The sequence below is a fragment of the Desarmillaria tabescens genome (assembly GCF_030435595.1).
Source record: "Desarmillaria tabescens strain CCBAS 213 chromosome Unknown EV420scaffold_32, whole genome shotgun sequence".
Taxonomy (NCBI): domain Eukaryota; kingdom Fungi; phylum Basidiomycota; class Agaricomycetes; order Agaricales; family Physalacriaceae; genus Desarmillaria; species Desarmillaria tabescens.
The window spans coordinates 457,233-470,843 of record NW_026848331.1 but is presented as its reverse complement, the minus strand read 5'-3'; the positions used below and the strand labels follow the sequence as shown (position 1 = coordinate 470,843).

The following is a 13,611-nucleotide window of genomic DNA, read 5'->3' as shown; positions in this document are numbered from 1 at the left end:
GAAGGAGAGCGCGGAATATACCGACAGTGCTGACAAACATTCCATACATGATACAATTATCTGCTCGAGAACATGCAACCAAATACACTGGCAATTAATTTACAGGGTCGATAGCCCCAAATTTACCATACCATAACTTCAACTCCTCGTTCTCTCATCGGTCGCATCCGAATCAACGTGTCATTTCGCAACTCGCCTCCATCTCGTGGCCCAATAACCGCCGACTCCAAAATCTTCCTGTCCACTCTGTATTCCAACATCCTCATTATGACATCCTCATCAAGGTCTATGTTGTCTGTTGACCAAGCGAGGTCAATTCGGGCGAGACCTGGTAAGACTTCCGGTTTCGACAGATAATCCGTTAACTGCTGGTCGAGGGTGAAGCTCTCCAAACCCCTCTTTTCAATGATAGAAAGCCGTCTGAGATTGGGAACCCTGAAAAGAAATTCGATGACCATTCTAGAATCGAAGGGAAGATCTTTCAAAGTCAGATGTGAAAGAGAGGATTGGTGCTTTGTAAGGGACTTTGCGCAACGAGAGACCATGGATTGGTAATAGATTGGGAAAAGGCGTGGATCAACATTCTTGTACAACTCTTCCGTACAGATATTCGTATCCAATACAAGATGAGTAAGCACTGGCAGTTCGAACGTCTCGAGGAAATCGGACACCCCATAGCGTATCACAGTAAGAGATCGTAGACTTCGAAGGACGCATGATGTTCCTCGAGTCCGTCCACTAGAATCCCAATGAGACAAGGTGAGGTGCTTGAGGCTGGCACAAGACCTCAGCAAGTAAAAGACGCATTCAGATGCGCATCCATGAAGAGTAAGTGAATGGATCTGACGTATCGGTAGGACATACCCTGCGACCGACACATCCGTTCCCCTAAGATAAAGTTCTCGCAGCTTCGGCGCCCTCTCGAACAAGGTGCAGGGATATGAACGCTCTGCCCAAGCGTCTTGCTGAGATAATTCAAGACATTCTAGTGATGGCCATACGAAGCTATGCTCATCAGAAAGGTTGAGATAGGAACGCAACACCTTGAATGGGTCAATGTCAAACACCAGCCTGCGGCATCTCGTCAGGTCTAAGCCTCCAGCAAAGAGCTTGTCAAAGACCCTGTAGTCTTGTCCAAGTCTGTCAACAACTTGACGAGTGGACTGATTTGCATATAACGCGGAAATGAAGATGGATAAGGGACGGGCGCAGGAACGATCCTGATAGAGGCTGATGACACTGCATAGTGCCTCGCTGACGTCTGCCTGATTTGCATGTGCATAAACGCATGTCCACATTTCTGGAGTAGCGAGTGCGATACTCCGCCAAAACGCGCATACTGAGGCAATACGAAGGGGAGTGATGATGAGAGCTTGAACGGCATTGCGGGCCGGGAAATACGACGATATTGGCATCGGACTACACGCATCCTTGAAGATACCCGTCAAAATTTCTACGGGGAGCCGACGAACGGGAGCCAAGCGAGACTCCCATGCATCGAGGCAAAGACTCAACTCGTCCCGGCCGTGCCTGAGCCGAATCAGGATGCTCTCAAGTCGAGAAATTTCAGCATTGTAGTCGGATAGCTTTGAGTGCAAAGATGGAATCGCTTTGCTTATGGACGCAACACTTTCTGGGTCTAATTCTTGACCAGTGCGAAGAGCGTTGTGAAGGTGGAATGAGATGGGGTGCGAGGGGAAGGCGAATGATGCGGGGCACTGCTTGCAAAGAGATATCAACGTCTCCGAGTCGGTGCGCATTGTAACTGACAGAGCATCAGAATTCGTGAGCTAAATGTTAAACGTTAAATGTCGAGATGCGCGCACCTCAATATATTGCGGGTGAAAACATCTAATAAAAGGACCCTCAGGGTAGCATTAAATGCGTGGTCTTCGCCTGGCGCAACATTCACCACGTCACGTACCGGAATCTATAGAGTCTAACATCGTGCCACTTCGGGAGGGTAAGGAGGGTTATAAACAGGCTACGTGCCGCATGGAGGAAACGTTATCAGAACTTGGCGTCGTGATAAGTGCTAGTATCGTGACTCTTCCAAAGGGTTTAGACGGCACTATCGCTTTGTCCACCAGGCCCAAAATATCCGACGGCCAGGGAAAATCAATCGACTTTTTCTCGGATAAAATCCTGCGCCCGACAATTCTCTTTGCGTTTGTCCTGAGTGTTCACGATTGACAAGTGTCGTCAGACAGAGGAGTATAAGTCTAAACTGGATTCAACAATCCGTAAGTACGAAGATAAGTCATTCAACGGTGGTAGAGTCTAGACTTTAATCAGGTAAAATCAGGCGGAGCGGGGTACGAGCACTACTACGTGGCACTTATATAAAAATGTGTGATCGCAGGAGATGGCACGGCGTCGCAGTGTGTCATTCAGGAAGTCCATTTAGGACGGCGGCCGACTTGTCTCTTCTCTTGAAATTGAATGGTATACAGCACATCCAGAAATGTTCGTGTTGTGCAACGGCATCCGCCTTGGTTTGTATCCTGACACCTAGTGGACAAAAAAAACAAGCTCCATCGATTCCATCCGGATAAAATACGGCATAACCTTTTCTGACATGACGGTGGGCCATCGCAGGGCGCGGCATATCCGAGTCCTGTGCAATGGGGTAGGAAGCTCCTTTAAATATCGACCTGAGCATTGATGTGATGCCTGACATACGAGTAAAGCCAGCAAGCAGCATGGTCCGCTACCTATTCTGAGGGTTAAGAACCCATCGCTGGGGCGTTGGAAGTACGGGTCTCAATGCTGGGTAAGTTGCTGGTGGTGAGGCAAATTCACAGCAGATCCTGGCCGCCGACGACGACGACAAGAGTATAAACAGTCGCCGAGTATCCCTACCGGGGTCATCGGAGACCGTGGAGGCGTCATTCATGCGCTTGAAGCACGCGATAGTGGTGATGGTGTTTGGTGTCGAGGAGTTGGAAGGATATGGCACAGCGGCAGAGAAAGTGAAGGGGTTACCTTACCAAAGTCCAATTCAATACTTACATCAGTAAGATATGTGACATGAAAGACATCCCTCTCATAGTGGCTGACCAATTGGCATCGATACTGAGCGTACACGATGACAGAATCTGGCGCATGGTCAAAACGAACGAAGAAAACCAGCTTAAAGAAATGGTCTTCACCATACAACACACAAGGATACACACAAACTTTCCTCAACGGGTGATCATACCGTACGACTCAACCCAAACCCTTCCCGGTCATTGCAAAGGCATCCTTGACATTCTTGATATCCCTAATATGCGAAACGCGAGCGACTGTTCCAAGACCTCCCTCAATTACTGCTCCTCACATCATTGGCGCTGACATGCAGTGCAGTGTCCGTCAAGATCTCGGTAACCGATAATCGATAATCACTAAGAAAGATCTGTCACCAGCAAATGACACGCCGAACACTATCGTGTAATGCTACCTATCTACCTAGCGTAAGTTAAACACGTTTCTTAAATGCACAAAAGACTCACAATGTAACAGACCTCTGATTAACGGATCCAAGTTGCGAAGCATTCAGAAAGACCACGGACAATATACTTGAAGTTGAGGAGTGCCGGGTATTGGTTTGAGGACGCAAAGAATCAGGCTTGTGAACTTCAATACTTCTCATTTTATTGAAATTAAGAACGATGCCCTTCGTGATATCACGATGCTTTGATTAACCATTCTAGTAGTTGATATGGATGCCATGGATCGGTGGAAAACAGTATTTTCCCCATTTTTCTTTAATTGTAGCATGAAGAACTGGCACCTGTATGGAGACTTGACATTGCGCTACATACCGGAAGCTCTTCATGGGTAAAGTGTCCCAAAAACGCGTCTGTATTCAAGAAGTCTGATCTTAACCCAAGACAATCAGTCTTTCGATACAATGTGATGTATCTCGGACTCTCGCAAGCAAGAGTTGTGTCTGCGGCACAAGGAAATGAATCGCGGAACAAACGTATACGAGACGAGAAATGTTCATAAGACTTAAAATAAGCAAGATTAGTGCAATGATCTTTCACAGAACAGCAAATTATACGCACCGAAGTTCATTGGAGTAATACTTCCAGCTGTACATCACAGAGATGTGCGATTTCGAGCGGGGCTTCTGGACACGAATTCCGAAGCTAAAGCGATGTTAGGCAACAAATCGTAAGAGAAGGATGGAGGGGAAAAGACACACAGAACAACATCCAAACACGCGAATGGTTCCCCGTCGGTTGCGTCTCATTCGCGGTAGGGCTCTGGGCTCTGAAGAAAGGAACTTGTGGACGGCGTTGCAAAGGAAGCGGATCGCTTCCTAGCATCGTGAATTCTGCCTGATCGACCCATCCATCGTTGCGGGGCTGCGCCGGTAGCAATGAGCGGCGAGGATTCGCCTTGAAAGCTGTCGTCGAAAGTCTTCTTGTTATCATAGACATGATGGGAGGAAGCAAGGGTTAAATAAGTAAATAAATAAATAAATTTAGGTGTGTGGACTTGCGGCCCGCCAACCCGGCCAACTTCTTCACAATTTCAATTTGCACATGTTTCGGATGGTGTTCGAATTGCACGAAACAACTTATTTTACAAATAGTGGCCTTTCTGCACTGACGAGCGGTTCTCACCTTACACGACAGCCATGGAGAGAAAGAGACAACGGCGACGACTTTCAAAGTCTCTGTCTTTGGGGCCAACCGAAGCAAATATCTTTCTGTTGAGTTCTTTCTCTCTATTGTTTTGCTTAAACCTTCAATCAGCCTCTCTACCTCAATCAGCCAATCATCGCTATTATATCGTATTGTGTTCTCGCATGTTCCTCTTGTTCTCTGTTCTCTGCTCTAACAATGTAGACAGATCCCTCCTTTACACATGCCAGTATCACGTTCAATAATGACAATCACGAGATGTGAGCGAAAGACACAGTGCTGTGTCTTTCGACGCCTAAAGCAAATCCTCATAATCTGAGGATGCACCACTGCTCTCGAACTATCCTGTACACTTAAGCTACCTTTTCAGGGCCCAGAAAGGCTTCGCTAAACCCAAGGTTTTTTGAAGACTCGACTCCTACCAGGTGAAATACACTAGCCTCTTCATTTTTATACAGAGCGGGATAATATTCCTTTTTTGACATCCTACCAAGGCCATAGACACAAGAACCCATATTTCACGCGGTTTGGGGCATTCCTCTGTCAGCCGATTGTTTGACTAACAGTGCCAACAGATAAATCTGGCTCGATACCTCGACCTGAAAGCACATGTTTAGTTATCAACAACTCGTGCATACTATGATTGCACATACCGTTCTTACTCGAGAAATGTCTCAACAACGACACGAAGATCCGAGGTGCTAGTGTCATCTTACTTCTTTCCCATCGGATCTAGGCCTGAATTGGAGTAGGATATGTGATACCGCTGGCATTGTGCTTGGCATTTCGTCGTCATCGAAACACTTTAAGCTATATTCCAGCCTGGGAGTTATTTCCACTTGCGTCTGCAACTTTTTTTCTGTGTCAACAGATATTGACGGACGTGATGTCGCAGACAGACGCGCAGTCTTCTACAACGGATATCCGAGAAGCACGGCGCTTGGTGAATACTTCGATATGGGGCATTTACAATCCCCGGACACATGCAAGTGGGACAAAGATTCATGGCAGTTTAGGGCTCTTCGGGAATCTCGGAGGGCTCTTCACGCCTTACAAATCCAAAAATCTCGGTTTATGACCAAGTCCGATACTTCTTTGACCATTCACAAAACAGCCATACACAGCCAACCGGTATGCGAACACCTGTAAATCGGCCTTCGTCTTCTCATCACCCGGAGGAAAGGGGTAGATAATGCTGCATAAATACCGAGGCGCCTTACCTGCTACCTACGTCCACCATGAGCTCTTCGGTCCCGACGAAGGATCTTGCCTTGATCCCCATTCCTCGACGACTCTGCTACGATCCAGCACAGCCGTTTTCTGAATTTGGTATTGCCCTTAATCTGTTTTTCGCGTTTGCGTGCACTTTCGGTACCGTCCATATTTTGAATTGGTGCTTATTCGCCACTCATTTACAGCCTCGTAGTTGTGGCGAATCTGTATTACTGTCAACCATTGCTAAGTAAGTCTTGAGAGGTTCGAAAGTGATTGAATTCTGATCACCAACTTTTCCACAGTTCAATTATCTCAGTCTTTTGGTGTCTCGTATCTTGATTCGTCGAGGTTCGGCATGCTGTCTTCTTACGATCGTTTCTAATATATACACCTTCAGGGTGCCTACCATTCTCCAAGCTGGGTTCGACTTTTTAATGCTTCGAAGTCAGCGCCTCACACCGCGGCAGATACGTCACAGGCCTCTTCTTCCTCGCTCCTCTAGGCGACCTTATTAGACGCCGTCAACTGATTCTCGCATTCCTCCTCTGTTCCACCGTTCTTACGCTTTCTCTCGCTCTCGTCCGCAACTGGACTGTTTTCCTAGCACTCTCCTTCCTGGCAGGCACAGTCAATGTTGTGCCACAAATTCTCGTTCCTCTAACAGCGGACGTGGCTCCTCCCTCCCAACGTCACTTCTGCATATCCATTGTTGTCTCTGGGTTAATCATGGGGATCTTGGTGGCGCGGCTCTTCGCAGGGATCATAGCCCAATACACAGATTGGCGATCAGTGTATTACTTTGCTGTGGGCATGCAGACAGTGGTGCTGGTGGGCTCTTACACAACGATCCCGGATTATCCAGCGAAGAATGGGGGCGACCTGGCGTATTGGGAGCTTTTGTGGTCAATGATGAAGTTCGCAGTCGGAGAGCCGTTGTTGATTCAGGTAGCTTCGTTTGTGAACTTGTGTGTTGTATTTATGGTTAACCCTAGGCATGTCTTGTGAACTTTCTCTCCGCGGCAGGATTCTCGAATTTTTGGGTCACGCTGACCTTCCTGCTGGGTGGTCCGCCATATAATTATTCTACGTAAGTACCTATCTGTTGTTCAGCATCTTATTGAACGACTGAACCTCTCTCATCAGCCTGATAGTGGGGCTTTTTGGGCTCATAGGAATATCCGGTGTCTGTATGACGCCACTTGGTGGGTCGGGTTATGTTTTATGGCTAGTTGTGTCTTACGACTGGTACGATTAGCGAGTCTGCTATTTGATAGGATGAATCCGTGGTATAGCTCGGTCCTTGGCTCTGTGCTTTATGCTTGTTTTCAGGCACTCTTGGTGGGCGCGGCCGGAATCCACATTGCTCCTGTCTGTATCATCGAAAACATCAAGCGTAGTGAACTCATACTGATCTCTGAAGGAAGGTCATTTTGGCTACTGTAGGCATAGATGTCTTTTGCCGGATTTTGCAAGTCTCGCTTCAAATGTTAATATTCACGTGAGTTTGTATGATTGTACACTGATCTAGTACTTACTTTGTACAGTATTTCGGCAGATGCCAGTACTCGACTAAATGCCCTGTTCCTAATATCTGTAAGATAGCGAGCATCCTTTCAGTCACTGCAATGACCTGGTTTATTCTCAGCTCTTCTTTGGCCAAGTGATGGGCACAGATGTCGGTTCACGCGTTTTCTTGACCGCGGGATGGAGAGCTGGAGCAGGTTTATCATTGGGCTGGACTGGTGTTTGCCTTCTGTTACTTCTCGTGCGTGGACCACATTGTGAGCGCAGCACCTGGCTTGGATACGAAGGCGGGTTTGGAATGGGAAAGACGGTCGAACAGATACGTGAGGACTCGGAGACTGGAGAGAAAGGAAGCCCCTCAGGAGATAACGTGCAAACATCAGAGGCTACATATATTTCGTAGATTTCTCGCCGTTTATGCCAGACGTGGAGATATATCAGGCGATCCCGAGTGCAGGAGCAAAGATATCAGATAGAATGAACTCTGGGGCATCTGCCATGTTCACAGTCGATATGTAGAAGCAACGTTTGAAAGATGAAGACAGTCGGGCCGTTGTCCGAAGGAGTTTCGATTTTGAAATTTCCCGCTGCCTTCATCAGGATATTGCAGGATCAGGACAGCCCTCTCTGTGCTTGAGATTATTCTTTTTGAGCATCCACTCATACCTTACAATTCAAAATACACAACTCAAACTCCAAAGAATATTGAATGGATAAGGCATAACGCAACTGCTATTTTTCGTCTTCGACAGGACAATTCACGTGCCAAAGGCTATATTCCATCTTCCATTATTGCCGTTTTCGAAAAGAAATGACTGGATAAAAAAATTAGTCCACAATGAGTAATGATGTCACCGACGGCGAGTACGATTGCATGGCCCGATGATGTCATTGTCAAATGAAAACTTCTTTGATGTCATTATATATTTTCGAGAACAGCGAGAAATATCAAGAAATACGGAGAATTAATGGCAAATTTTACAGGCAGGTGCAATAATGACCGCTAACATCGTCCTTTTTGGGGACCCCCCTGAGAGGCGCAGTACACCGATGAGCTAGACTGTCTTTCTTCCACCACCATCCCTATGAGCGTTCGATAGAGCTTGAGCTCAATGTTACCATTTCCTCGCGCAAACACAGAGCTCGAAGCACGTAAATGAACGGTATATCTGATTCTGTATTTCCAAAGTGCATATATTCACATCAAACTTAGATTGGACCCGAAAATGTATACTTGTGAAAACGCAGTCGGTCGAAGTGATGGAATTTGTGGGACGACGAAGACCACGCAGCCTCAGAACCCCACTCAGATGCTGAAGGTAACCGAGCAGGGTGCGACCACAGAAAGCGCCTAGATAGAGGTTGTGCAACGTAAGTGGCCACGGAGGTTTTTCAAGTCGCGGAGATTAACCAAAGCTCGACAGAAGCTGCCCCAAAGCCGATGCAGCAGTTGTTCTCTCGCTTTTGTGGTGCGGAACGGAAAGAACGAGGCGACTCTCGCGCCATGACCGAGCGGACCGAGTTCTGAATTCCGATTTCTGCAACAGATGTTCCGTTCATCCAAGCATTGCAAATTTAGCCTTCTCTTCAATGATGGCGACGACATGGATTGCGGTCGAAGCTAGGCACCGGTGGTCGACAATCTTCTGGGAATTGGCAGGCTAGATGAAGCTTTCCATCCCTAGATTTCTGTCAAGATTGGAGTGCGGGATTGAATAAGGTGAAGAAGCGTATCTGAAGCAATGAATTAGGGTTCGAGCAGGGCTTGACTAGTCGTGAGGTTCGGCGCCCGGTAAGTCGAACCATCGTCTGAGGATTTCGTAAATATTCAAAGCAAGTCGAGGGCGGTTGTAGAATCGAGCTTGACTCTTGAGCGTCGAGTTGGTGAGTCGGGTGACATCCTTCAGTGGAATGATAACGATCAGCACAGATGAACAGAGAGAACTTCCAAGCCAAGCAGGTTAATCAACGATGTTCAACGCTAAAAAGTTATCGATTGAACTGAAAAGCGATATTCGGGATTACCGGCTGTGCTTGGCTGCACGTATAAAGTCCATGGACGATTTCAGCAGTGTTGACGTTGTTCACGAAAATGTGGCGCATCTTACGTACGCATATGGACTCTGCCTCCAACGATGTTGAACAGATTCTGTCTGTTTCACCTGTCCTTTCGGCGAACACGAACCTCCTTAAGACCTCGACGTATCCAGGACAAAATTTCTTTCGCGACGGCCATGCCCTGTCTAATCTACATCCCATCCACCCTCTGGCAACGCATCGTCCCCTCTTATTGGCGCTCGCGGCTCCCCTTCACTCCAGTCCCGAGTCCCCATCTACCTGCTCGACCGTCTTCGACCCCTCCCACATCCGGCGACCCTTCGATCCTTCGACCCCTCCCCTTGCACCACCCTGCGTCCGTCCGTCCTGCATATCCCGTCCCACACACCACTCCCTCCCTCCCTCTAGGCTAATAATAGCACCCTCGACATCCCTCCCTCCGCACACACCTCTGCACTCCTTCCTCTCCCTGTCTGCGTCGACTGCCATTCCCTCCCCATATGCCCGAGTCCCCCCTGCGACTCCGACTACTCCCTCCCACCGCGTCTCCCACCAACACCTACTGCCAGAACTTTTAGCTTCAGTGTAATGCATCAAATGGAACACTTACCTCCAGTTGAAAGGCAACTCGACGGCGCAGAGCGCATGGCATGAGTGCTCAGCACACCCTCTGGAAGGCGGAGGAGGTCGCATGAACAGCGCACGGTGTGGGCGTATCTGAGTCGGGGAGAGTGAACTGCAAAGATAAAACAAAAGGTAAGCAGGGCGCACCCTTTTCCAACATCAATACACGTACCCTGTAATCACCCATGTATCTATCCCAAATCTCAATGTATATCAATTCGTCCCATGGCTTCAACATGTGAGACCGAGTTCACATCGGCGGAAAGGACGTGGATGGCATATGCCGTCCTAAGCTCGTGCTTGAGTGAGCGTCGACGAGAATGGTGGGATCAGGAAGATCGCGCGCCTATCGATGGGAATGAGGAGGCAGGTGTTGGAGGCGGAGGCGGCTGTGCACTCGAAGGGGTCGGGATCGTCCAATCACGGTGCACCTAGAAAAGAGAGGGTGAGCAAAGACGAACGTACAAAACCTCGGAACACGCACCCTGCTTGAAAATTGCACTACAGGGAGATGATCCTTGTTAGTAAGATGGTATAAAACTGTCCTACGAAAGACGTACCTCAAAGAATTTCCCTGTACATCAATGTCCCGACGTCGTGTCCATTGTGATCAAGCCGGTTATGTTGGAGCATGGCGCGTACGATCCTAAGCCGGTGCTCCAGCTTGTGCGAGCCTCGACGAGAAGGGGGGGGATGGGGGAGATCGTGCGCCTAGCGATGCGAATCAGTGGGCTCGTGTCGGAGGTGGAGGCGGCCGTGCATTCGAAGGGATCAGGATCGTTCACCGAGCATCTAGAGGACAGAGGGGAGGGATGAGTAAACAAAACTTTACGAAACGCTAACACACATACCCTGCTTGAGCGCGGACATTAGATGTCATGTGGACTATACACTGATGAACCTCGTCAATGACCTGTTAACCAACAGGTGCAGAAAATGCTTACCTCGATGAGCTCGCCAACCTGGAATGAGTTTATCGAGGTGGGTGGCTGCCGAGCTATAGGCAAGCCATGAGAACGACAGCTGAAGCATAAAACAAAGGAGCTCACCTTTGAGCTAAACGACAAGACGCCAATCGACATGGCGGTAGAGAAAAAAGTCGGACTTCAAAACCTGGCCAATCCGGCACAAGGTTCCAGTCACGAGATTACGACGCGTCGATGAACGCGAAGCGGGATACTCGTCTGCGGTGGTACAAGATGACGAGCATGAGCTCAAAATAACTGGGAACGGAAGACGATGTGAGAAGAGAGTGAGTGAGGGATGTAGATAAGGGGGAAATGGGGAAGGAGGGATGAGATGGGGTATTCTCTGGGATGGGTACACCCTTTTATACCCTTGAATAAATCCTTGGCTGCATTAAAATCACCTGACAGGCTGTCAGGCCTACCGAAGATGAAACGGCACATCGTGCATGCCGAAACTTGGAAGTTTCGCTTGAGGAGACATTTGATGTTTGTTGGAATTGGCCTGTTAGCGTCAATCAGGTTAAGCCGAGGAAGGTATTCAAGTTCGAAAAACTCGTACCAGGTCTAGTGGTGCATGCTGAGTCATTTCTTGGTCTCTGCATGAAGTGTAGCAAGCCATAAAGCACGAAAATCGACCAGAAGGAGGAGATGTCCCTTTGAATGGATGAGGACAGAGCATCTGGATTCTAAGCGAACACCACACATGCTGACGTTTATCCCCACTGACTCCGCACCACCAAGGTCCCCGTGCGTTTGAATTTAGGAAGATGTCGAGGAATTGATAATTGGGATTTCGATGTTTTTCATGCCCGAGCTTGAATTCCGGTGGGGATGGAGAGGAAAAGATTTCTGTTTGACAGTGATGGAGTCGCCTGTCGAGATGTTTCATCCTTCGTTTCTTTGAGGCCTGGCTAGTTTGACGTGTGAACCACTTCAGGTTGCTATTCAGAGTTACAGATATTCGATCTCTTGGGGAATCACGTCAGTTGAGACTCAGCCTTCGAATACCTGGAATAATTTGTTGAAGTTACAGGGATCAGATGTCACAGAGATGGTTCTAGTGCGACACTGTTGCCTTCACTCTGAGTTTGTTTCATCAGCAGCATATTTCTCTGTTATATAGCATTCGGAGGATGTAAAACTGGTACAGAATGAAATGAGAGTATCTTTAGATGTCATATAGAAAATTACATTAGTTTCCCAGGTACAAGCCCAGTTGTAGCAGTACTTAAAGTACTCACCGTCGAGTTCATCAAATGCTCAGGGTTGTCGATATCAAGTCCATATTTGGAAAGCGGTACATTCGAAACGGCTTCGAGGCATAGATCAGTACTAGATAACTGTTGATTGGTGATGTATTCAAGGATTCATGATATTACCTACCTGTTGGAATAGCTACGACCCGTTGCAGGAACCTTGAATAATTGAATAGATCAAAGAGCCGGCAAAAGCACAATGGTTTTGCACCTGCAGATCAATTAGCGAACGTCGCGGTGGAGACATCGCAGAAATGACAGAGGTAACTTACATTCCAGCTTGTAAATGCCGACGTCCCCGTGTTCGAAAACAGCCGTAATTCGTAAAAGACTGAATTCGAGGGTTGGTTGAATTGCACGGCTTGCGATGTCAGAGAGGTTCTGGATTTCGGAAGGAAGAATCGACATGACATGACGTTTTGATGGAGGTCATGTCGAAGTGTCCAGATGTATTGGCATCTTACTAATGAAATGCAGAAGTCGTCTCAGAGTTCTGGAGGCTTGAAAACCAAAGTGTATCCGAGTCGAGGTTTGAGCAAGCCTGAGATTTGACTAGAAATGACTGAAAGAGTATAATCAACTCGGAAAATCAGAGATAAATGGTTGAGTTCACTCACCACATGAATCGCGATTGAAAAACGTAGCAGGGTGTTAGCCACTAACTCAGATCAACTTAGATCGTACTAAGGTCACTACTCGCACTTCGGTAGACGACGCTTTAGCAAGTCAAAGGCGACGTAAGTCGATGGGACAGATAGTCACGAAGAACGGAGTTCGAAGTTAGGTAGAATAAACCTTAGCCGAAGCTGGGGTTTAGGCCAGCTGAGGCTCTACTTAAATACACGTGAGTATTCTAAAAATACTACTGCGCAGTCAGTCCATGATGATCGCGCCCTGCATAATCCGGCTGACTAAAGAAAAGAAAAGAAAAGGAAAGAAAAAAGAAAAGAAAAGAATAATCGTAACATTACCCCCTCCTTAAGACTCATTCGTCCCGAATGAGAATATGTCTCCTTCCTTCCACACCAGCGAGTTGAGGGGCTCCCTTCTGCTTTAAAACAGGATTGATTGGACCTCCGCTACCCCGAAAAAAGTCACTTCATTGGGTTCGGCCTCTGACCCTCTCTCCCCCTGGACTCAGGTCCCTAAACTTCCTGAGCCACCTTGCGCCGGTTAGGCCTCAACTGTCTGTCGGGATTCGCGATCCCTAAGGGTTCAGTGCTCGTGATTGAGCGGTGGAAATCCCCTTCTACACCGTAAGTATTGCTTTAAGACTCCCCCATTCCAGAGGAGTTGGTGAATGCGCCGTGGGAGTCAGAGGATCGTGAT

At 47.8% G+C, this 13,611-nt stretch overlaps 4 protein-coding genes across 4 annotated transcripts; 2 read left to right on the top strand and 2 right to left on the bottom strand.

Annotated features, from left to right (window-relative positions):
- Positions 1-48: 48 nt before the first annotated feature.
- Positions 49-2,103, bottom strand: EV420DRAFT_703714 (uncharacterized protein). The gene is made up of 2 exons (XM_060483159.1): positions 1,827-2,103; positions 49-1,765 (listed from the first exon to the last, which is right to left on the bottom strand). The coding sequence occupies exon 2, from the start codon at positions 1,758-1,760 to the stop codon at positions 123-125; it is 1,638 nt and encodes a 545-aa protein (XP_060327867.1). The 5' UTR covers positions 1,761-1,765; positions 1,827-2,103; the 3' UTR covers positions 49-122.
- A 2,434-nt stretch (positions 2,104-4,537) lies between these two features.
- EV420DRAFT_703632 (uncharacterized protein) lies at positions 4,538-5,005 on the top strand. Its single transcript, XM_060483158.1, has one exon. The coding sequence runs from the start codon at positions 4,631-4,633 to the stop codon at positions 4,880-4,882; it is 252 nt and encodes an 83-aa protein (XP_060327866.1). The 5' UTR covers positions 4,538-4,630; the 3' UTR covers positions 4,883-5,005.
- An 843-nt stretch (positions 5,006-5,848) lies between these two features.
- Positions 5,849-8,139, top strand: EV420DRAFT_1702329 (MFS superfamily). The gene is made up of 11 exons (XM_060479510.1): positions 5,849-6,008; positions 6,064-6,099; positions 6,155-6,200; positions 6,250-6,273; positions 6,320-6,797; positions 6,845-6,939; positions 6,996-7,058; positions 7,112-7,220; positions 7,277-7,350; positions 7,397-7,445; positions 7,498-8,139. The coding sequence occupies exons 1-11, from the start codon at positions 5,876-5,878 to the stop codon at positions 7,777-7,779; spliced, it is 1,389 nt and encodes a 462-aa protein (XP_060327865.1). The 5' UTR covers positions 5,849-5,875; the 3' UTR covers positions 7,780-8,139.
- Positions 8,140-9,686: 1,547 nt separating this feature from the next.
- Positions 9,687-11,140, bottom strand: EV420DRAFT_1645993 (uncharacterized protein; the record flags this gene model as incomplete). Its single annotated transcript, XM_060477845.1, has 9 exons — positions 9,687-9,993; positions 10,045-10,170; positions 10,231-10,260; positions 10,313-10,404; positions 10,456-10,489; positions 10,701-10,850; positions 10,910-10,950; positions 11,003-11,047; positions 11,108-11,140. 9 exons carry the CDS (start codon positions 11,138-11,140, stop codon positions 9,687-9,689), a joined length of 858 nt encoding a protein of 285 aa, XP_060327864.1.
- Positions 11,141-13,611: the final 2,471 nt, after the last annotated feature.

What these genes read in the sequence shown, in the direction of transcription:
- EV420DRAFT_1702329 (XM_060479510.1), top strand. Translation starts at nt 5,876, where the DNA reads ATGAGCTCTTCGGTCCCGACGAAGGATCTTGCCTTGATCCCCATTCCT. An exon ending in CCGCCATATAATTATTCTAC is followed by an intron (nt 6,940 to 6,995) that starts GTAAGTACCTAT and finishes CTCTCTCATCAG; the next exon opens with CCTGATAGTGGGGCTTTTTG. An exon ending in CCGGAATCCACATTGCTCCT is followed by an intron (nt 7,221 to 7,276) that starts GTCTGTATCATC and finishes CTCTGAAGGAAG; the next exon opens with GTCATTTTGGCTACTGTAGG.
- EV420DRAFT_703632 (XM_060483158.1), top strand. Translation starts at nt 4,631, where the DNA reads ATGGAGAGAAAGAGACAACGGCGACGACTTTCAAAGTCTCTGTCTTTG.
- EV420DRAFT_703714 (XM_060483159.1), bottom strand. Translation starts at nt 1,760, where the DNA reads ATGCGCACCGACTCGGAGACGTTGATATCTCTTTGCAAGCAGTGCCCC.